This window comes from Bombus huntii, chromosome 12, assembly GCF_024542735.1.
Source record: "Bombus huntii isolate Logan2020A chromosome 12, iyBomHunt1.1, whole genome shotgun sequence".
Lineage (NCBI taxonomy): Eukaryota > Metazoa > Arthropoda > Insecta > Hymenoptera > Apidae > Bombus > Bombus huntii.
Window position 1 is genome coordinate 7295267 of NC_066249.1, and position 23220 is coordinate 7318486.

General features: G+C 32.9%; 1 protein-coding gene across 6 annotated transcripts in view; it reads left to right on the plus strand.

The window, feature by feature from the left end:
• The first annotated feature begins 43 nt into the window (after positions 1–43).
• LOC126871811 (doublesex- and mab-3-related transcription factor 1Y) overlaps positions 44–23220 on the plus strand; it is a 98462-nt gene continuing 75285 nt past the window's right edge. For 2 of the 6 annotated variants that reach the window (XM_050631072.1, XM_050631071.1), the window contains exons 1-4: positions 48–1260; positions 8902–9488; positions 10221–10259; positions 11324–11558. In XM_050631072.1, the coding sequence (XP_050487029.1) occupies positions 9108–9488; positions 10221–10259; positions 11324–11558 (655 nt within the window). In that variant the 5' untranslated portion in view covers positions 48–1260; positions 8902–9107. Of the gene's footprint in view, positions 1261–8901; positions 9489–10220; positions 10260–11323; positions 11559–13531; positions 13582–23220 lie in introns of those variants that run through there. The other 4 variants (XM_050631076.1, XM_050631073.1, XM_050631074.1 and 1 more) reach the window with 4 other exon arrangements.

A 23220-nucleotide genomic window follows, 5' to 3' on the forward strand; every position in this document is an offset into this window, starting at 1 on the left:
GTACCCGCGGGCTACCATGCACCTCGTCGGCGTGCCGCTGCTACCAGCACTCTTAGTGAGTTACGGGCCGCATGCAAGTGCGCATTAAATGTGTCGGTAGTGTGTCGTATTCGTTCCACTCGCACTTTTCCACGTTTCACCATCTAGATTCTTCTCTCAGTATATTACCAAACCATCGCTTTTCATTCGAACGTATTCCACCCGATGGAGCTACGTCAGCCGGATACTCGGCATGCTTCTTCACGCTCCTGCACGCTGTTGTGCGATGTATCGTGATATTTCTTCGCTATAGTGTTAGAAAGCTTTCCAAGAAGAGAAAGGGATTCGCATAGAGCAATACGGTCAATTTTCTATACAGACTCGTAGTCTTGTATTTTGACGAACATCATCGACGAAAAAAGATAAAACAAGAATCAATTGTAATGTATTCCAATGGAGGGAACTGCCGCTTCTCATTACATGAGGGGGAGAAGCAGAAGTAGGAGGAGAATAGAATAACACACGGGCATGAGAAAGACGACGGTACGGGACGAGACACTTGAAGTGCGCGGCGCGCAGGCGGAAGTTCGACGTGCGTTGTTATGTTTTTTGCGGAACTAGATGTGCGACGTTGTTATTTGCCACGGATTTTTCGATCTGTCGTTTTCATTTCAAAACTAGTGCGTGGTGTTAATGAGATCATGATCTTTGATTGAATTGTCTTTATCAATCGTTCGAATCAAGAGAGAGAGAGAGAGAGAGATAATATGAAAAGACTGAGCAGTGCAACAGGCCAGCGAGACAGTGTAATAGAAACAATTAGAAAATAAGAGAAGGTGACAGAAAGAAGGAAAGAATATTTGCCAACGAACCGGTGATTGTTATCGTATTACGTAGTTTTGCGTTTGTGTTGTTAATAGCAATGTGCATGCGTTGACGTGTACGTGTACGAAAAAGACAAGACGGAATATAGAAACATGTCGGTCTGCTGCGCGCGCATGTGATTGTTCTCCCGCGAAAATGCAATACAAGGTTAGTACTCATCGTATGGTATCAACTAGTATACGTATTTTTATAGAACGTGTGTAACGCGTTATTTTATCGAAAAAACTATGTCATTCGGTGGACACATAAAATTATAATTCAAGGTTATGTGTAACATAGTGTTTTCCTGACGGTTGTGGTTTTATACTTCAAGCATCAGCGTTCATTGGTTGCCAAGAACTTGAGAGTATAACAAACAATCTCGTCAGAAGCAAATTTTTACTTCGATAACATTAGGTAAGATCACGGTATTTTGTATTTCTTTTTGATTTGCTTTTGGTTTCTTTTTATTCCAGTGAAGCGTTGATCGTATCTCAAAGTAGCTATCAATTTCATGGCCGTTCATTTAGGCGTGCCGCTAAATTGTTGGTTTCTGTATACGGTGGCTGAGTTAAAGTCTTTATACATATTTTGTACATGTAGCCAGATGCGTCTGAGTTGGTAATAACTTTCCCACGAATAATGCATCGCAACTATTCGTTTTCCCTTGCGCTATTGCAAAGTTTTGAAAAGGAGACATGACTGCAATATTATTGTAGCTATGTACACATATTCAAATAGATTCTTTAAGTGCTTCATGTGCTATATACACTTCATGATACGTAAGAAAATTAGGGAAAATTATCATTTACGTCATATAGTAGTGTTCTATATACATATAATTCTGCATTCTATTCGTAATTGTAGTTTCAAGAAATTTGACGATTAACTTAAACGTATACTATCCGTAACAAAATTATAAAACATGTTTTGTGTTTCTTGGTCTGTTATTTACTAAAAATTGTTGGTTAGCGCTGCTCGGTGTAATAAAGTGACTAAAAATCAGAATGAACAAGTTACAATATAATTATTCTTTTTCCGACAAAATTTTTTGTGTTTCTAACACCAGGTACAACTTTTTCAGCTTATTAATAACATTAATAACATAATAACATTTGTAACGCGAAATTGATAGTGCTATATTTGTCAGCTTATCTGAATGTTTTGAGTTTTATACTACGGAAGAGTTGATTATTAAATACATAAACTAGCTTTAAAGGAGATTTAAAGCATTCAGTACATCGCATCATAAAATTATCAAAATTATCAAAGATACATCTTTTCAGAAGACATAGCGTACAGCCAGGTGTCTCACGTTTCTGTTAAATACATATGTATGAACTCTCAGAAAGATATCGAAATAGAAATAAAACGCTAAGTCGGAAACTATTTGTAATTATTTTACAATTTTAAATAATATCTATTTTCCAGCTGAAATTTTTACAAACAAAAAAATCATTTCTAAAAATTTTAATTACGCTTTGATAATTTTGCAACGCTATGCAATTATGTAACGATATTTATTAACATCATAGATCATATATCAGAGTGTTTTTACAGAACTACTTTGCTATCAGTTAACGTATTTAGTACAAAAATATCTCGATACTACTTTTTACATAATACTATCTGTCATCAAAAGTGTTTTTTACACTTGCCACTAATATATTCTTATTTACAATTACAAAAATCTTATGCTGCTTTATATAATCGAATTATAAATACAGTTGACCTTTGACCGATCACTCACAAATCGATCTATTCAACTTGTCTAAACTTTTTATCATGACAAATAATGAGATTGAAAGAAAATGAAAAGGCCTGTATTATTCACAGACTATTAATTGTAGTCAATTTAGCAGTTATGTTATTAAGTGATAAAAAATAAGAAAAAGATGCAAGAAAGAAATAGACAAATGAAGAATATTGAAAGATATCTTTCATTTATTATCGTAATCTTCAAAACTATCTGTATTCTTAGCCATTTAATGAGTAAATAGTATAAGTAATGTGTGTTTTCTCTTCTTTATTACTTTCAAGCAGATTTCTTTTTTAATTATGGGAAATATTTTGTGTTTAACTAATTACTAATGATATTAATAGATAATTAAAAGCAGATATAATGTTAAAATTTAAGAGCAGTTTCACCAAAGATAAACACACTTATCGTTCAGTCAGTTAATAAAGTATAAAAGACAATACTATGTATTGTTTATACCCAACGTTGTGTATAAAAGTTAATTTGTTTAATAATAATAAAAATTTTTTTAATTTACTTTGCTGTAAGTACACAATATTTTATTAATAGCATAGAAACTAATGCCTTTGATAAATAATAGATTATTGTAGATTCATTTTTAAAGAGTAAAAAGCTACAGACGAGCAGTCGTCACGTATTTAAATCCCGCATTATTCAAAAGTTAAATATAGTTTTCAATGTTTTGAATATCTTGTGATTGTGTGTTGAATGTAATAAATATGTGTATGTTAGTTATTATAAATTTTAGATACATAGGTTTATGTTGCATTACAATATAGACGGCTAATGAATGTATGTATATCAAACAATGTATCGCACTAACTGTAATATATCACTTTTTATGTTTGTCATCCTATTTTATCCATATTTGTTAACCATATTTGTTAACCTAGTTTGTTATCCATATTTGTTAAGCCATTGACCGAATCATCCTTTAACTAGAAATTTCTGATGAAAATCTCTTTCAAACAATTACAAAACTAAAAGTTAATAAAAATAAATCTGTTTTAGTTAACAAAAGCGAAGGTTTGTTTCACCATTAAATATTATAACGATTATAATATACGTATTTCGAATATCTTATATATTACATAGATAAATATAGATAACTCATTTACCTCGGTTGATAGGTTAAACCGGGAGAAAATATTTCCTGATAAACATTTTTGCCCTATTGTTCGTATCGTATCATCCCTTACTAAACGTTGTTGGAGCGTAGCTAAGTTGGAAGAGAGCAGGGACGATTAATCATGGTCTTGCCGAAACGAAGCGAGAATCTGCTGAATGTATACCTAACATGGCGCAACATGTATTTCTTGCCTCTGAGAGTGCGGTTTTTCGATAGAGTGAATCTTCACGGTGAAGATTCATTGAGAAACAAAAAGAAAGAAGAACCGAAAGAATTAAACTGGTGGATATATAAAAGAACAAAACGAACGAATGAAGTATTCGATTCGCGTTTCGTTCGAAATTGGCCGATACGGTTTGATATTGCAGAAAGAATCAAAGAGGAGCAAAGGCAGTCGATAAGAAGATTGCGACGTCACTTAAATAAATTTGTGCTAGTGGTTTTTGATATTGTATGATATATCCAAATCGCATGATAACGATAAAGTAAAAAAAAAAAAAAAGAACCGATAAGTAAAAAATCGTAAATACAATTGAAGGAGCATTTTCTTTTTTGACAGTTTTATAATTTTTCATCAGATTGAATAATCGAATAATTTATAATTTGTAAACATTACTCGTAAAGTCTCATTTCTTTTATTAACAAACTTGTTATCGCTACGCAAAGATATTTATTAATACTAACAATTAGTGACTTGTAAAATTTCGCTAACAATACTGATTGAATTGTGCAAGACAGCCCTGACCGTGTAAAAATATACCTTTTCTATTGTCACTTAATTGTCGATGAAGTAAAAGTAGTTTTTTTTAAATATAAGATTCTATTTTGATTCGAAATTGTACTTCAGAAAAATGTAAATAATGTTGGTTGATACAGTAGAATTTCTCTCTTTATTTATCTGAACGATTTTGATTTTAATTAATGCCCGGTTTACTGAACTACCGATTAAATTTATTTATCTGAGCATAAATACCTATTGAACGAATAATCATAGTTATTTTCTGTAAAATCGTTGTTTCTTATTCAATAAACATTCAAAGAGGATACAAATAATGAAAAGCTGTAGTTATACATTTATTTTATATTAATAAATTTTTAATATCATATTCTTGTAGTCAAGGATATCTCAGAACACAGTCTGTTATCAGAACTGTTTTTTTATGACTCTTGCAAGTAATTTCTACAGATATTTATAGTGTGTTTTAATAGTGATAAATCACATTTTAAGACAAAATCTGGTAAAAGCAGTCTTCATATTTTTGAACAAATATATATATACATACTTTTACGTGATTGTCGCGACGTGTACCAACAAGAAACATAGTTGGCGTTGGAGAAGACATTGTTTATTTTGTGACCGTTGCAGAACCGCGAAGAAGGTTACTCGTTTGTTTCCTTTTGTTGGGCTGGATCACCGCCGGCACCTTTGATGCTGGTACCCGAATTATGTATCATTTCTATGAAAATGGAAAGGTTATAACTACGAAGAAGCCAGAGAAAGAGGAAAGAAATAAAACGGTAGTTCTGTGACACTTTATGTTTCCGGATTCTTGTTTTACCGGTCTATTAAAATATAATGTTATTTTCTCCGAAAAACGTTAAGGCTTCTTTGTTATCTGAAAGAAATTGTAACGAGTTCGTGCAAAATGTTTATACTATGTCCAATGTTAATGGACAAAATTCAACCAGATAAGATGCGGTATAAGATATTAAAATTCTTTATTACCTTATTTTGTGTTCTTGCTCCTATTTGATACTCGCTACTTTACGCTTCTTTTATGTTATTTTTACTAACCGTTCCACTGCGACTAACCGTTCCACTGCGCTTCCTGTCGCATTGTTTTTTAATAGCAATAATTGTAGGTAAGAAAATACGTTCCAAAGTATGACGATTATAAACGCATGAAAAATATGTGCACGAACAATTGAGAGAGATCTTGAACTAAAGTGGAATATGTACCTTAGTGTATAGATACATATATGAATTTAATTGTAATTCTAATTTAATTTATCAATTTATTATTATAATTCTTTTAATGGAAACAATAAAGAATAAAATAAGAAGAAATAAAAAATTAGCCTTTGACTTTTACAGACAAGTATAAAATTTAATGTGACGTTTACTATATCGTGTAAATTAACGAATAAAATGTCTTTATTAGTTGAACACTCCAATGCTAAATATTTTAGAATACTTGATTTTCTGAAATCGAAGCACTTATGCAACTGAATTGAAAGTTTTCACTCTTAAATATGGAAGTAGACTAACGTTTATGTATACAAGATACAAGCAGTTATCGATCCATATGTGTATCGTGGAAACCGAGACTAGCATGTATTTTGTAACTTTGTTCAATCCGATAAGATAACTTTTTTTAATGATTCCACTATTGATAAAGATTTCTGCAAACGTTATTTGTAGTCATCGAATCACAGATAAATAGAAATTTTCGAAATTATTTCATAAATCAGCATAATCCATCATCACTATCCACCAGCATTTCGCAAAGTACTTCGTACAATATTAATTATTATAAATAAAATAAAGAATTTCAGTCGCCATAATTATCGTTTAGAAGACTCTGCCATTTTCTTTGAAATACAATATATTTTCCTTTAAAAAATCATTGGTCCTTTTTGCTTTTTAATACTAATCTAGGTAATGTACCAGTTTTAAAAGAAATTACGCAATACAAAATGTTATATTACATAATACAATTTTATCGTTATATTAAATGTGATTTTAGCTTACTAATAATATAATTTGCAGTTAATTCACAGTTAATAATATTCTGATTTCAATATAATCCATGATAGCTACCTATTTATGTAATAGTTCAATTTATAATATATAATAGTTCTATTTATAATTATACAATTAGTACAAATGCAACAAACTCTAATAAAGCTACAAGGCCCAAGACCAACTATGTGCTATTTGTATCAATGGAATTATATATGTACATTACATATGAAAAATATAGTTTAAAACTATAAAGTTCATGTTTCCTTTACATTGGAATAAAGCAAATTTACCAAAGAACTAAAATTAAATAAGAATTTATTTATTAAAGCAGACCTGAATTTTATATTTTTAAATTCTTTACGATGCATCTGACGATACATCTGAAAACATTTCCGAGACGCATTATCATTCAGAATAAAACTGAAAGCGACTTACTTGACTTTATTAACATCTAATATCGTTGTGGCCTTCACCATTTCATCCGATGATTTTCTTATATAGGACAATTTATAATCGTATATTAGACTGTATATTAGATACTTTGCGGTTAATAATTTACCTGTACCTTCCGTGTAAGTTTCCAGCTCTCGGTTTGTACATGCCGTACTTTTTCAACGAGTAAACTAACTGCTTAATTGAATTCTGTGAATCTTGGTTTTCCTCGATACGCGAATAACGGGTCAGACTCGAAATATTCTCTGGTCACTGGGCGATCGGTGCTGACGCGCTGATTTCCAACGATTGCACGTTGCCAGTCGAATTCGTCGCCAAGCTCTTCTTCGTTGCCGCCGTTGGTATCTTTTTTCACAATAAATCAATTTTTTTATTGCACTATCACTCATCCTCGTACTATCGAGTCGTCTAAAGTCGTCGTGCTCGTGAAAGACGCCTTTAACGAAATTAGGAAACTACCAAAGCTCAAATGCTCCTGCTTCGATCAATAGAAGAACCAGAAATAAAATAAACGTGCCACTCGTTCGTGGGTTTAACGTACCTTACGTACTGTGAGTACTTAAATTGAACAATGCTGAATCCTACGACGACGGACTAGTACTGCTTGTTGATTGGCTATGCTTCAGGATTATAATGTGTATCCTGTGAATGATTACTATGCAAAAGTCTGTGGCAATAATAGCAACAACGAAAACTTGCACAATATCTTTTCTGTAGATCTTTCTGTAGATTTTTAGCTCGGATGTAGTCAGAGTTACGTTCTATAGACACGAAAAAAAACTACTTGTGAGAAACTGTTATGCTATGTAGTTACACATTGTTCGTAATATATGTAGACATATATGTACATACAGGTCACATATGCTTAATATTCAATAGGTTTCAGATTTCAGCCGAAATTTCTGTTAAAGCCGCTGCTACATCCTCTCTAAATACATACTTGATAATACTTTTGTTTGGTTGTATAGCATTAGCACTAGTTCCATTTCCTATTGTATCTTTTCGATAAACCACCGTCTGCCGTTTCTATTAACCATTCATAAATTCTGGCAGGAAGCTTTTATTATGCAAGCATCGAACTTCGCGTTTAGCTTTTCTGTATCTTGACATTCATGCTATCTTTTCTTGTCGATGCTACTGTTTATCTCTTGATACATGTTTCTTTCCTCAAAACGAATTTTCACATTTTTTTTTGTTTTTATACGAACAGGGAAATTACTGTATATAGACGATGTCAGTTCTCAATGTTATAGTAATGTAATATCAATTAATGGAAGTTTTCAGGATACTTTTTCATATGGTAGATATATTATTAAACAGAAATAATAATAATTAAAGACAAATACCAACGTTCAGACATAAAAGAAGTACCATGTGTTTAATGTGGCGACATTTGATTGGACAGTTCGTTTGTATAGCCTATCGGAATTTTTATCATTACTAGGTATTTCAGTGAAAGGTAAAGTTGTTCAATTAAGCGGTCTTTCGTCTAGCTGGAAGTAAATGCATTGGTACAATTAAAAAAATATTTCTAGATAACACTATCTACCATCATCTCAATTGATGAAGTTTGAACCGCGACCTTTTGGGTCATCAATTGAGTAGACTTAACGTAAATAATCAATGTAATGCAATGACATTGATGCGACGAATAAATTCCATATATAGATATAATTGAACGAGATTGTTATTATAATCTTTTATAATATTTCATACATTTTGTATTATATATAACATTTTATAAATGCCACTATCACTGTATTTTTAAAATAAAGTAATCCTTTACGTAATACATGTATCGATCGTGGAAAACGTCACAACCTTTCAGATCTTTTTATTCTAAAAGATATATTCTCTCTTTTTCGGTATAACTCCTAGTAGCTCTCGTAGATAGTAAAACATTAATTTGATTATTTGTGGCACGATCTCACTTACTTATCTACAAAAATCCTGTCTTTTTTCATGTTGCAGAATGTGAAACTCGAATTGGATAGGAACGTACGGTACCGAGGATCGATTCTCCGCACCTCGAACGAATGATACATGTAATGTACATTCTTTCGACAAGCATAAAATATTAGAAGATTAACGAATCGACAGCCTAGCGTAGAGCTGTGCTTGGAGCATCTCTTCGAAATTATTCTTTGTGACGAGAAGACTTCGAATCGAGGTCACTTATGTACCGTGAAGAGAACGAGCAAAACAGAACCGCAAACCTGGTTCCCCAGCAGTCAAATGGTGCAAACACGTTTGAGCATCTGGAACATTCGCAGGACAGCATGGAAAACGGGGACGAGGTGGTTTCCACACGAGTCCAAACGGACGCATCGTCGTCCACCAACAGCACGCCAAGACCACGTGCGCCACGAAATTGTGCCCGATGTCGCAATCATCGGCTGAAGATCACTCTAAAATCGCACAAGAGGTACTGCAAGTATCGTTATTGTAACTGTGAGAAGTGCAAGATCACAGCCGATCGGCAACGAGTGATGGCGCAGCAGACGAAGCTAAGAAGACAACTGGCGCAGGACGAAGTCAAAGTCAGAGCGGCAGAAGAGGTTAGTCTTTTTCTTTTTCTTTGTAAGTACACTGGCGAGCATATAGATAGCAATATTTTGTTTTCATAATTCGTATAAAATATGTACTGTTTATTCCTAAAGTAATATTATTACACTATAAAGTAAAATATTTGCAAAGCTGTAATAACTAGTCAAATAATAAGAAGTGTTGTAGGTAAAAACATATCTGAAATGTATGAATAAAAAATTATTCGCTTTCTTGTTAGAAAGTATTTACTTACACCTATTTATATGCTTGCTAAGTATCTTTGTGAAAATATTTTGTTACTCATATTAGTGAGATGCTTTTATTTTTTTGAGATTTCTTAACATAGATAGTTTTTGAATACTTTATGAATTCTATGAATATCTCTTCTATGAATTTTATGCTATGTATACTATGAAAATATCTCTTTTCTAAATTTTACGAATTCTATGAGTATTCATCAATATTTGTGTATCTGTACAAATTAATTGAATATCTATACAAATTAAGATAAAATGCAGTCAATTCTTCTTAGATAGAATTATGTATTTGATATTCATGAGTTCTGTTCAGTTTAGAGTCGAAATGTATTTAATGGCTCTGATCGGAATTTCAAAATCTATAGGTTTCCTATTGTCTTTATAATTTTGTATTATTGCAGTAGATTTAGGATTTTAGATCTTTCACTACGCAGAATTGTATCGATATCCATATATTTCAATATTTTGTGTGTTATTAAATTGTAGAAATTGAAGAAGACGAAAGTTTGGAGATCATATGAAACAGTAGGTACATTTTTAATTTACATATTAGAAATACATACAGAATTTAAAATTTACGATATTATTTAAGATATAAAAACATCAATTTTTTATATATGCTTTCTACAATATAATAAACAGTACGTACTTGGTCACAATGTAAATTGAATGTTATACATATATCTATACATGCAATATATTTTATTTACTTAATATGTGAATATATCAATTAACCACTATACATATAAGAAAATATATATATAATTGTAACTATGGTAAAATTAATTGGAGCTTCATTAATATCATCTAATTGATTGTAGTATATATAACACTTGAAATAAAAGCTTCATGCGATGTTTTATAATATTTAAATGAAGGTGGAATTTTCATTCAATCACGTATAAAAATACAACTTTAATTCGTATATAAATAACAACTATTTTTTAGAAAATTTACTTTAGAAATATTAACTAATACGTAATTTGGGTCTTTCTCTATTAAAAAGATTGCACAAAGTGACAAACTTTTACAACAAATTTAAACAATTTAAAGGAAATTGAAGAAAAGTATTTTTTAATTTTCCTAATCAAAATTAATCATTTTTATCGATAATTTTGTAAGTAGCTGTATTTATATATATATTTCCGTATTCTCATCTTGCTCCATATACAATAACATTCAAGACTCCGCGTTCCATTTGAAATTGATGGATAGAAGGTATCGTTACTTCATATTCTCGTTTCACTTTTCCCGCCCAGACGTTCTAACTGTCATCACGTCTGACAAAGAGAGTAGGCCAGATTGTATAAATCTCACGGAACATGCATGCCTTTCAGAAATAAATCATCTGATTAAGGAGTACATTATTGGTCTGAACCTTTGAATCGCTGATACTGTAATTGCACGAACAGAATTGCGAGAGGCTATAATTATTTCGTATTTCATCACGCTCTTAACACCGGGTTAGGATACTTGTAATATAAGGAAAATTGCTATTATGTTTTCTGTATAGCTCTCAGCTGCTATAATTTCAAACAAGTCGCCTGTATCTTGTCAATCCCCGATCGTAATTGATCTTTCCTTAACAGGTGGATCCACTGCCATTTGGTGCAGAAAACGATCGAGTTTCGTCTATTCCTCAGCCAGCTATAAGTATCGAGGGTAGTTACGATAGCAGCAGTGGCGATTCACCGGTCAGCAGTCACGGTAGCAACGGCATACACACTGGTTTTGGTGGTGTCATCAGTATTCCTCCTTCCAGAAAATTACCGCCGATGCATCCCCATACCGCAACGATCTCCCACTTGCCGCAGTCGCTAACCAGTGAGTAGTAATAATCTTCCTACTATTATTCTATCTTTTGAGCATGCATATCGCTATTACGTACAATGAATCAGTTCCTGATATTGTGTATATTGTATTAATGATGTCAATGTATTTTGCTATAAACTTGCTTTCAAATAGAATATGCTTAGAACGATGTGCATAGAATTTGATATCAGACATTTATAGAGGTGACTACATAGCAAAATATTACTGCAATATATTTTACTAAGAATAAACTGCATTTTTAGTTTTTTGTGTAATAAAACCGCAAACTTCTTTAATGAAGCTTTAAAAGTTTCATTAAATATCACGCAAGCGCGTAATAATCAAGGACTATTGTTTGAGAAGCTCGTTTCGCCAATTCATTCGTTCTTCAACATCTTTCGAATCACAGAACATTAAAATTTGAAAGCATCCATTAATACAATATTTACAATACGGGATCGTAGTATGGTTCACGCTCCATTTGCATTACTAGGTCATTCTCGAGCAGTGATTTTAAATAATTTTCCATTGTTTCTATATTTTTGTTTAAATTTCGCTCTGCTTAAGAAAAATAAGGTAACACGAAGGAATAAAAAACTATTGGATGATATTCTAGAGACTTGAAAAAATATTTAAGAATTTTTTGGGATTTTTAAAACATAAAATCCTAAAAGAGACTGCATGGACTTAAACGAACCAGTATGCAGATGATGTCAGTAAAAATAAGATTACAGACGGAGGGGATGGGTATGGAAAGGATACATTTAATACGCATGCTCATAACCTATTTACTTCGATGTACTTGCCTGTTGATAAATATACATGTAATGTGTACGTAGATATGTACACATTGAAAACCGGGATTACCTACCTGTTGCTTGCGTTGACTTTCAGCTATGACTTTGAGCTCCCCTCTGCTTCACCTATGAAACTCACCCTCCATACATAGAGCAATTAGTTTCTATTGTTTTCATTATCTCGAGCTCAATAATAAGATTGGGAGCATTACTATTATACATACTATCACACATCTCGTTTCATGAAACGTAAAATTTGTTTATATACATTAGTATACATTATATTGAAAGTGATGGATTTCAATCCCATTAAATTATTCCAAATTCCATTTAACACATTAGCGCAGTACTGGTTTAAATTGTATGGGTTGTTTTGTTTGTTTCGAGTTTCTTTAAATCTCTTACATTAAAATAAAAATAAAAGTCCCTTAATACATTTTTTATACGGTTTTGATTACTCTGCTGTGCTTCGAGTAATTTCCTTAATCGCGATAATGTTTTACGAATACTTAAATTATATTCAAAACTGAAACGATCATTTTCTTGACAAATTGCATAGAAGTCGAAATTTCGTTGATAAATTATTAGCCGTAGGTTATTTTAAAGTTGTTATAAATCAAACTGTTTCTGCGTATTTTAAGACGTACATGTATACAGATCGTTTATATTATTGCTAATTGTATCCTCGTGTTCATTAATTGCGTGGCTGTTGATTAATTTGGTTTTCAATCTGACTTTCCAAATATTCGTAATTCTAACCTGATAAGTAAAATCTATTTTTGGGTAAAGGAGAGATAATTGGATAAATGAACCGAATCATAAATTTAATTTGCATTTTATGTTTGATATATTTTTATTTATATATTTATTATATCGTTATATCTATTTTATTGATCCGAATTACATTTAAAATAAATCTGATTGTTTTGTAAAAGATATTACGAAGAAGTAATGAAGACATTTTATTACTTGAGAGGATGCATAAAGTGTGTGAATCGTTTACTGGTTAAAGAGCAATTGGTACTTTCTCGTTGCTACTTTCACATATTTGTATCGCGTGCTTTTGATAGGTAATCTTATTTCGCTTAAAACAGTGTACGTACATACTACTTACAAAGTATAAATGTTCAGATAGTTTGAAACTACTACAATTGAAAACAATCTCAACTACTTTCTTTCATTTCGCAGTTCCAACGTGTCAATCTTCAACCATTGGAAACTAGCGCTAAAACGAAATAATTATAAAAAAATTAACGACTAGATAAGAAGACCTCCCCTGTTGGAAGACTTTGAAACAAAGACCAGTATTCAGTAGTCGTTGTCAGAAGACTATTACTTAGCTGTGTATGCATATACGAGATATTATATCGATTGCAATTACCGTATAAAATATTATTTGAAGACGTTCAGTTAATGAAAGATCATTATTCTTCTCGAACACAATTCGACCACTATATTCCACTTCCTCGAATCGAACGTTTGTTACTGATTACCTATAGCTTTCGCGTCTTACGACTTTGACCGACGTCATCTTAACGACGAGAGACATAAAACGGACCAACTGGAGGAAGAATATTCTTATGGACCAAATCTTCAACGACGTAACTTCAAACAGACTACTATTAACTCCGTTTTACAAATGAACAAGCTTTTAGAGCGCAAATTTCAGATAGAGTAATCGATGTGTCTGAGTTTATAAATTGAACGGTTCATAACGCAAACGATTCTTGTCTATGTTTGATTGTAAAAGAAAAATAACGTTTTGTAGTATCTTTAATCTTTCTTCGATAGGTTTCACCATTGATGAGTTCGCGGCAATAAAGAGACCCAAAAGAAACTCCAATATTTAAATACACTTTTTGTAGATAATTTATTATAATATCGATTTGCACCATGTTGCGAGTCTTCTTTCTGAATACTAGAATAGTTTTTTTTTTATAGAAGATCGAAAAATTTGGCAAGAGCCGTGTTCATTGAAATACGATTCTCTTTAATTGTTAACGAGCTTTTCTAACGTGTTGTGATAAAATTATAACACGCGTCCTTCCACGCATATGTGATAATTTTTAAGTAACGATGTTAGAAAGTTGAGAAATTTATGATCGAAAGCGATCTTCGATTCGGAGATTCGGTAGCTCTAATTTGAACAAAAGCCTCGGAACGCTGGGTATAACCGAACGAACGTACTTATAACGTCGTTCACAGTGATCCCAACGAAATTCAAGCCACTCTTTCACTTGACAACCCGACCGAATGTTAACCCTGGGTTTACGAGCGTCCCCATTGGATGGTGAGTCGTTCGAAGCCGGCTAATATAATACGAACTTATAACCAAAGCCGAAACCTGGGAGCTCGCTCTTGCTTTTACGATCTGGCTCGTTTTTAAAAGTTATCGTTATTTTGCTCGCTTTCGGATGAAATAGTTTGTTCACGGACGTAAACGGTTCGAAGGAGGCTAAAGTCTGCGTGCGGACAAACCACACTAAAGTCGAATTGACGCGCCACCGGCTTGTTCCGATCTGTCTAGACGGATCTCAGCACGCGTCCCCTCACAATATCTCAACGAGATAATGCATGGACATGATGCTAAAATTTTTTACGAGTTTGAAACAACAATCAGCCACTCGTAACTAAATTATTTCCTTTCAATGTTGTACGTTCGTTCATTCGTGAAGAAACTCCGATGTATGTTTTCTTTACCTGTGTACATATATCGATACTGCGTTCTGTTTTAATTCAGCTACCGATGGTAGCCAAACAAAACTAATGGCCAATTTTGTTTCAGTAACGTTGTTTTGCTTATCGAGCTACGTTCTGATAAAATGAAATGAATCCTTATTAGAAATAAATTCAAAATACGGGCTTGATCGATATCTCATTGAGTATTAAAATTGCTTTCTTATAAGGAATGATAAATATCGCTGTTATATTCTTTTGCTGTGATCGTCGTATAACACATCCACCGAAATTGGGAATCTATTACTTTTTCTCTATGTTATCAATGCAATTTCGTTTATATCCCTCTTACAACCGGCTTTACACAAATAAAAGACTCGTGATTATTCCGGCCCCTCTAATAATCACTAATAATTTTTCTTTGATCTATGTCGTTATTCCGTGGTCCTTGCATGGGACCCGACCGATCCAAATTTTATGGTAGTCGTTCTCATAAAGAGTCATAAATCTGTTAATTGATTTCCAACTGACACGTTTCCACGGATCCACGATGATGAAATTAATACAAAGGGCACGGCATCACTGTATCGTAGTTGGTAATGGAAAAGTGGCATGGATCCAGCGATATCATGAAAGGTTTGGTAGAAGCGAACGGAGCATAGGGAATCGTTTCTTTAGCGCAGGGGTGATCATAGCGAGTATATGGGGTTGTAAAGTCGGTCTTTACGAGCTTGCACTTTGAAGGTATCGAACATGAACTTTTAATAACGCGTAGTTCGTTGTTACGCCGAAGAAGGATATGTTTGGTGAAAACGTAACGTCAATTCACCAACTGTACGTGTACAGAGGACGTTGCGCCGTCGCCATTTTGAATCCCATGTGAAGTCGTGCGTCTCGGCCATCTGACGCGTGACACTTACAACTTGCAACTGCCTGTTCTCATAGTTACTTCTCCTTTTTAAGGGGTCTTTTATAAATAGTGTCCCTTTCTTTCTCTACTTTACAAGACACGCATTTGTCAAGTGAGCACGTTGAAAAGCATTTGGTAAAAACCCGTGAACTTCATTGAGAATATTTCTACTTTTAATAGATAATAAGAGTCTTTTTCATACTAGCATGATGCGCCGTAGAGATAGTAACTTCTACGTTTGTTTTACCGAATAAGCATGTCAGAGTAGATTCTATTTACGAAACAGAGCTTTTATCACATCACATCATGAATTCCAGGTAACCCATGCGACACGAAATATATGGAATATTTTAAAGCGGGCCGCGAGCAGAATTTATTCGCTCGTGATAATATTTTACAAGCGAGATAATTTCTGTATCGAGTAATTAGTAGTTCCGTGCGTGCAAAGGGACTTGTGAAATACAAGAGAGAAAAAGGCATAGTAAGTGGCGTAGTATGGGAGAAGTAACGTACGATCTTCATAGGCAGCTAGCCTGAGTTTAATCTGTCAATAAAATCAGAGCATGGTTCTTAACGTACAGCAAGCGTTTGATCGATTGTAGTAGAGATTAATGTTCAGAACTAGATCGTGCAAGATCTAGTTGATTGCTTAGCAAGAAACATTAATTCTTCGAATAACATACACGATTTCTACAAAGATAACACTGCTGATAATAGGACGGATTTAATGCTTTTTTTTAATGCTTCCGTCTTCGTGTACATGTTTCTTCCAGCGTGTTCCAACCATCGTCGTACGATGCTGCCGATCGTGCGGCACGTTAGCATAATGCAATTAGGAGACCATAATATATACGTAATATAGACATACATGTATGATGTTATGTTTGTCGAATATATGTGTACCGGCTTAATTCTTGACCAAACATGTTCAAACTCAATTTTCCCCAAGATAAGATTTAAAACGCAAAACTTTTATGCTATATTTGCGAATATAAAATAACTTTTGTCGATTCTCTAATCCTGTGTAGCTACGAATTATGAATTTCGAAAGATTTGGAAATTCACGTTATGTTTGACAATTTTTTAAACTCGATTTCTTCGACAATAGTTTCCAATACGATTCAGTTATTCTTGATTTCCCCTTATTTTGAGCCGTAGAATGCTCGAATGTCTCCTTAATTTCATTTGTACTACGATGTACAATTTACGATCTTTCTAATATCGATGGGAAACTTGAAACACGAGTTTACGCTCGAGTTACTATCTTTCTAAGAATACGAGTACGATAATCGAAATAGAACGGTTTTGTGGTTTGTCTGAAAAAAAAAATTTTTCACTTTTGTCACGAAACTCTTGAAATTTTTATGACTTCTGACCTTCGCTGGTAACAATCACCTTCTCGAAATCCTAACTCGTAAATCTTTGTATCGGGCCGGAGTCGGCTCCTTTCTTCCTTTTCAGCTACCGCGATCGATGACGTACACATTGACCACTTACAAACTCTCATCAATTATTACCCTTTTATAGACCTTTGGTACGTTGAACTAAACGCCGAAGGGGTAGCCTCTCTTATTACACGAAATAGCATGGCGCAGTGTTTTCAGGGGTCGTGTGGCACTGTGGGGTAGCATTTACGAGTTTCTTGGGTTACCGTTCTAGTGCGTGGTGTCATGGATACAACTGAGGATAGGTCAGGACATGGAAATCCATCTTAAGCACCGTGATCCTCTCGATTTACTCGTTGAAACGATCGAAGTTGGTTTTTGCTGTAAGTGGTGTGATGAGTCAGTTTTTCGGACAAATTTATTTATCGACGAATGACTCTGTTGCATATCTCTTTGCATAATATCGTTACGTAATTAATAATTACGTTCGATTAAAATAATTTATTTATTTTCTCTGTTGTAGAGAAATGGGTTTTATATTTCAGGGCGTAAAATATCTTACGTAAAATAAATTATTTACGTAGATAAAATATTTTAAGCGACCTTATATTAGTTCAGATGAAAATTCTCCCCTTAAGTAAAGATGTACATTAATAAACAAAACATGACATTGTATGTAGATACCTATATTCATAAAAGAGATTAGCGTAATTAGTCATATAGCGTCTTACTTTGATCGATGATAGTAGAAAGATTCCTTAATGATTCAAACACGGAACAAGTTATTGTAATACACTTACACGAACAAAGAACGTATAAGACGGGTGGTTTATGGCTTCATTGTATAAACACTATTAACAACCAATAATTTCACGATTAGTTCGGAGCGAATAATGACTGTTCCTCCCTTCACGCGAAGATACTCTGTATAAGGGGAATGCAATTTACGATTAACACTTCTGTAATACAATTTGTTTGCGTTACGCTACTACTTTGTACAATAAATTGATCTACGCAGTCTTCATAGATGAATTATTTAATGTTATCGAACAGCTTAGACAACATAGCTCCTAGAAGCATATTTCATAATAAATAGTTAATTTAATTGTTACGAATAACTGCATACTTTGCACATTGCATCATTGCACTTTAGAAAAAAAGCATGATCCTACGAATATAGTACTCTTTGAATCATTCATCTTTCCCCTTTGACATTTTTCTGTAATTGCAGCGGTAACGGAGTCATAGCATGAAACAGTTACGTAGATCACCCCTGTACATATAGTATAACAAAGAATGATTCTTTAATACTTTGATGATACCCTCTAACAAAGATGATAACGACTTTATAGGAATCATACTCAATTTTAGTACTCAACGCGCTATCGATCAAGCCCGTATTTTCTACAATGTTATTTCGAGTTTGATATCTAACAGGTACATTGCACGCTTTTACGTCAGGTTTCGTTGCATTTTGACGGACTATAAACGAAGCTATAAGTATGCTGTAACGTTACTAATTTTGCGATATGTTTCTTAAATGTATTGCGCTTGTCGAATTAATGTATAAATTACAGAACAGTATGAATACCTATTTTGTGAAAAGGTATGTAGAAACTTTCACGATTTCAATATTATGCATGCATTTCAATATATCAAATGCATGCGGATTCAGCGCGTTTAAAATTGTCACCTTCGGTTTAGAACTTGTACATTTGATGAACATTGTTTTACAGTAACAATTATTCAGTTTTTATTATTATTGCATTATTTAGCTTTTGCAGCAACGTTCTCGATTTGATACCTACTACATGTTATCCTAGCTAAACATCGTAACTGGGGAAAAGGCAGTTTCACAAACGTAACTGATTAGAAATTAGAAAGTAACTCTATAAAACTGGCAACTACTTGGGAAAGTAATTTTAGTCACTGTCAACCACAAGTCATTGAAACAGTTCAGCAGCTCCAATTTATAATATTTTGACAATATTTTGATGCGTTACATAATTAAATAAATGTGACACGTTCACATTAGTATGGTTTTGTTAATAATTTGCATTGTATGTCATAGCATTTTAACGAAATAGATTTATTCTTGTGAAATATTCTCTATTAGATTCTCTAGTAGAGAGAATTATATTTATATTTGAATGAATTTAAGAAAGAAGATCAACGTTGTTACAAATAAGCTATGAAAGATCATTTCTACAGTTCTACAAAACTGATATGTACTGAAGTTTAATTTTTTCAATATTTTATACTTGTATTTTTTATATTCTTAATGTCATATTCGTTCAATTACCTGATTTAATCACTACAGCTTGCATTTTATGAAAATATCAGACAATTAAGCGTTAATAGGTCCACTTTTAGCTTCCCGTTTCGTTTTACACATCGATACTTTTACTATTTTTGGACTGCTTCTTACTTATTCTCCAGCATATATAGACCAACATTAAATATTCCAACGCGCTTTCTATTTTCTCTAACGTAAGTAGTTTAACTCGAACGCATATCCGATAAAGCCGATGATTTTCTTACTCCCGGCAATATAAATGTAGTGTAAAGTTATGAGTAGGAATTAAAAATTCAAACATAAGCATCTATCTCCCCAGTTGTTTCTCTGTTGGGCCAAGTTTTCTCGTTAACGTCGGTGCCACTTTCACGAATTACCCCAAATGCCGAAGGAATTATTCGTTGCCGCATATATTGCATCTCTGTGACGCGTAAATTCGATAGAAAGTTCTTTTATGCCGAGATGATCTCTTTTAATGTTTAGACTTCGATTGTCTGCAAACACTTTTCCCCGTTCCCTACGGATTTTAGTCCGCGTTCCAGGAAAACGTCCGGCTTCTAACCTGGACTATCCCAGGGATTCAGTTTATAACCGTAGACTCTACCAGGTTTTATTATGCCTCCCTTTCTCTTTCCCTCGGCCGACGCGACGCATCGTTACGTCACCCTCCGATCCTCCTAAACGATCTTCCCACTATCGCGGATTGAAAGTTAATATGTTCATTATTTATACGTTTTGACAATTATGAGCGAAGGATTTATCGTATTTACGCGAGGATGATTGTTCATTCCTTGTTAATACTTTCAGGGCGGAATCACTTAGCTTGTGAAAGAAAGTTCTTTTTTTTATTAATTACCAATAATAGACACATGTCTCTTCAAGTAGTTTCGTAAAGAAGACATAATATATTTAAAAATTTGACAGTAGTTTTATTGGAAACAAATACATTTATCGGTCAATTAATTAATCACTCGCTAAAGTACAATGTTGCGTTTAGGTCAAAGAGATTCGATTGAAATATAAATTGAGATTTCTCGTTTTCAAGCGTCTATTTTCTAATACATATGTGTTATTTGATAATAATAAATGGTCACCGCTTGTTTTCTGTTATATTTTTGCGCTTCTGCACATTTTTCAGAAGAAACGTTCCTTCATTTTCACTCCATTCGAAATCTGTACATACCAATCCATTCCATTTCGTATTGGTGAAAATAAAGTCAAATTACAATTCACATTTGAAATTTCTGTAACAGCACGTGCCTAACATAAATTGAATCTCTAATCAGCACTACAATCTGCCCAACGAAGCGAGACTGGAGACATTCGATTGTCTCTGATCGGCAATCAATAGCCGCAGCAATTACGATTTGTTTATGTCTACTCCTTCGTCTCGTTAGACGGTTTTATAGTTGTAAATGTGAAAGAGAGATAACCTAGATTAGATTACTCGTTTGATAAACTAATAGCAACGTAAATGAACAATCTTATTCGTGGCAAGAGTTTTTTTTTTTTTATAGAAGAAAGTATTTTTAAAAACAAAGATAGAGTAGATAAAATTGGTATTTTTAAAATAATAAAATATCCTTTGAATGTCATTTGTAAGTTGTACTTAAACATTTTTTCATACAAACTTTAATATATGTGTTTAATATATGTACCCACGTGTATCGAAGAAGATCGTAATAATAAAAATATTATTTTCAATATATACGCGTTATCGCGTGCGAGCATCATCAGATATTTACTTGATCTTTCCCCTCATTTTTCCTTTCAGTAAAACAAGGACATTATTTAATAGTAATAATAATAATAATATCAGAGTATCTTAGAATTCATTTCGCATACTCTTTCCGACTTTTTTCTTTTGAGCGAAATTTTCCGCTTGCCTGACTCGTTTCTAACCGATGATTGACAGGTATACAATACATGCAACTGCTGGCAAGCTGAGTGCAAAGTGTATAAATAGGTAACTGCAAGTATTTAAATGTAAATAAGAACGCGAAGCAGGTCGAAGTAAAGTAACTGCGGTTACATTTAAAGCTTTCTGTTGCTCGGCTACACAATGTATGTCACGTGATGCTACCGTAGTTACCAGAAAACTTTGCATTAAAATATCGATTGCATGTGTTTCGTCCATTGTACCGAGGCATACGTTTTTTAATATCAGATCGTTTACGTAAATACTCCATTCTAGATACAACTGCGATAAATCCATAAGTACTTATTATATACAGGCGATTAATGTTCATCAAGTTATACTCGTCAAATTGTGTTGACGTCGATTTCTATTCCTTCGAAGGTGTATTCTTTAACTTTAAAAAAAAAACGATTCTATGTTTTGTTCTATGTATAAAGCAAATGTTGTTCATAGTATATATTTTGTTTATTATATCTTAGCCAATTTAACAACATTAGGAAGTAATTAAAAACTGTAATAATATACAATGAATCATACAAGTATTTTACATTAGTTATATATAAAAATATAAAATTTTATTCATTGTTAAGCTAAATTTAATAATACCGTGTTTTTTCCACTGAAACTTCAGTTAATATGAAAATACTGATAAGAATATATATATATAGTTAAATTCTTATGTAAATACATAAATGCTGCCAAGTATTTGCAAAAGCGATTAAATAAATACATACCTGTAGGCTGAAGCTAAAACTGCAATACTATTTGAAATATAAATAAATTACTAATGCTTGCTAATCCCTTAGCTTGTAATTTGATTAGAACTGATATGAAATATAAACCGATTGCTGAAACAATTAAATCTAGGAACGTAAATAACGAAGATTAAATTTGCTCTGTACGATATAATTATTTTTATATTTCTCATTGATTTTGTTTTTTATTATGACAATTCGAATCCCCATAAAGGCACTAATCTGCAGTGGATTAATTTCAGTTATTTTCCCTAACTACGAATTCAACGGTGGAAAAAATGTAAGCTAAATTGCACAAAGAGACAAAGTAACATTTCTCATACGTCAAGCGTTCGTTTCCTGGCGTGACAAGCTTCGTCGTCTTCGGTATCGCGTGTTCAGTCAGAAGAATCGATCGATGTTACTAAACGTACTTGGAAATCATCAATACTTAACTGTTCTTGGATTTTTACGCGTAAAAAGTGTAGGTTGTTTGATGTAATTATATGCATACTATGAAAAGTACAAGACTGATGATGCATGAAACAGCTTATGACTTTTTTTTAGTATGTACGTATATGTTAGCAAAAATATACGATATAATAGACAAGATAAGGAACATTAATGTTCTGAGTCTCGTGCATTATTAAAATCTATTTTGAATAGGCGAACTCAACGAATTGTTAATGTCTCCTTAATGTTATATAGCAAAATATAATTTTAATTAATTAATTTTTTTGCCGTTCATAGCAATATTTTTTTCCTAAACTCTCTTTTGATTTATCTTGATCTTAAGAACATAATGTGAAAAATTTGACATTCATAGTAAACGGATTGACTATTAATAGACTTAAATATAGTTTTTCACTCTCTTGTTAAAGGCAAATTAGTATCATGCAGAGCTTCCTACTTGCTGTATATCGAAGGTGACTTTAAAATTTCAATTACTTAACAACTG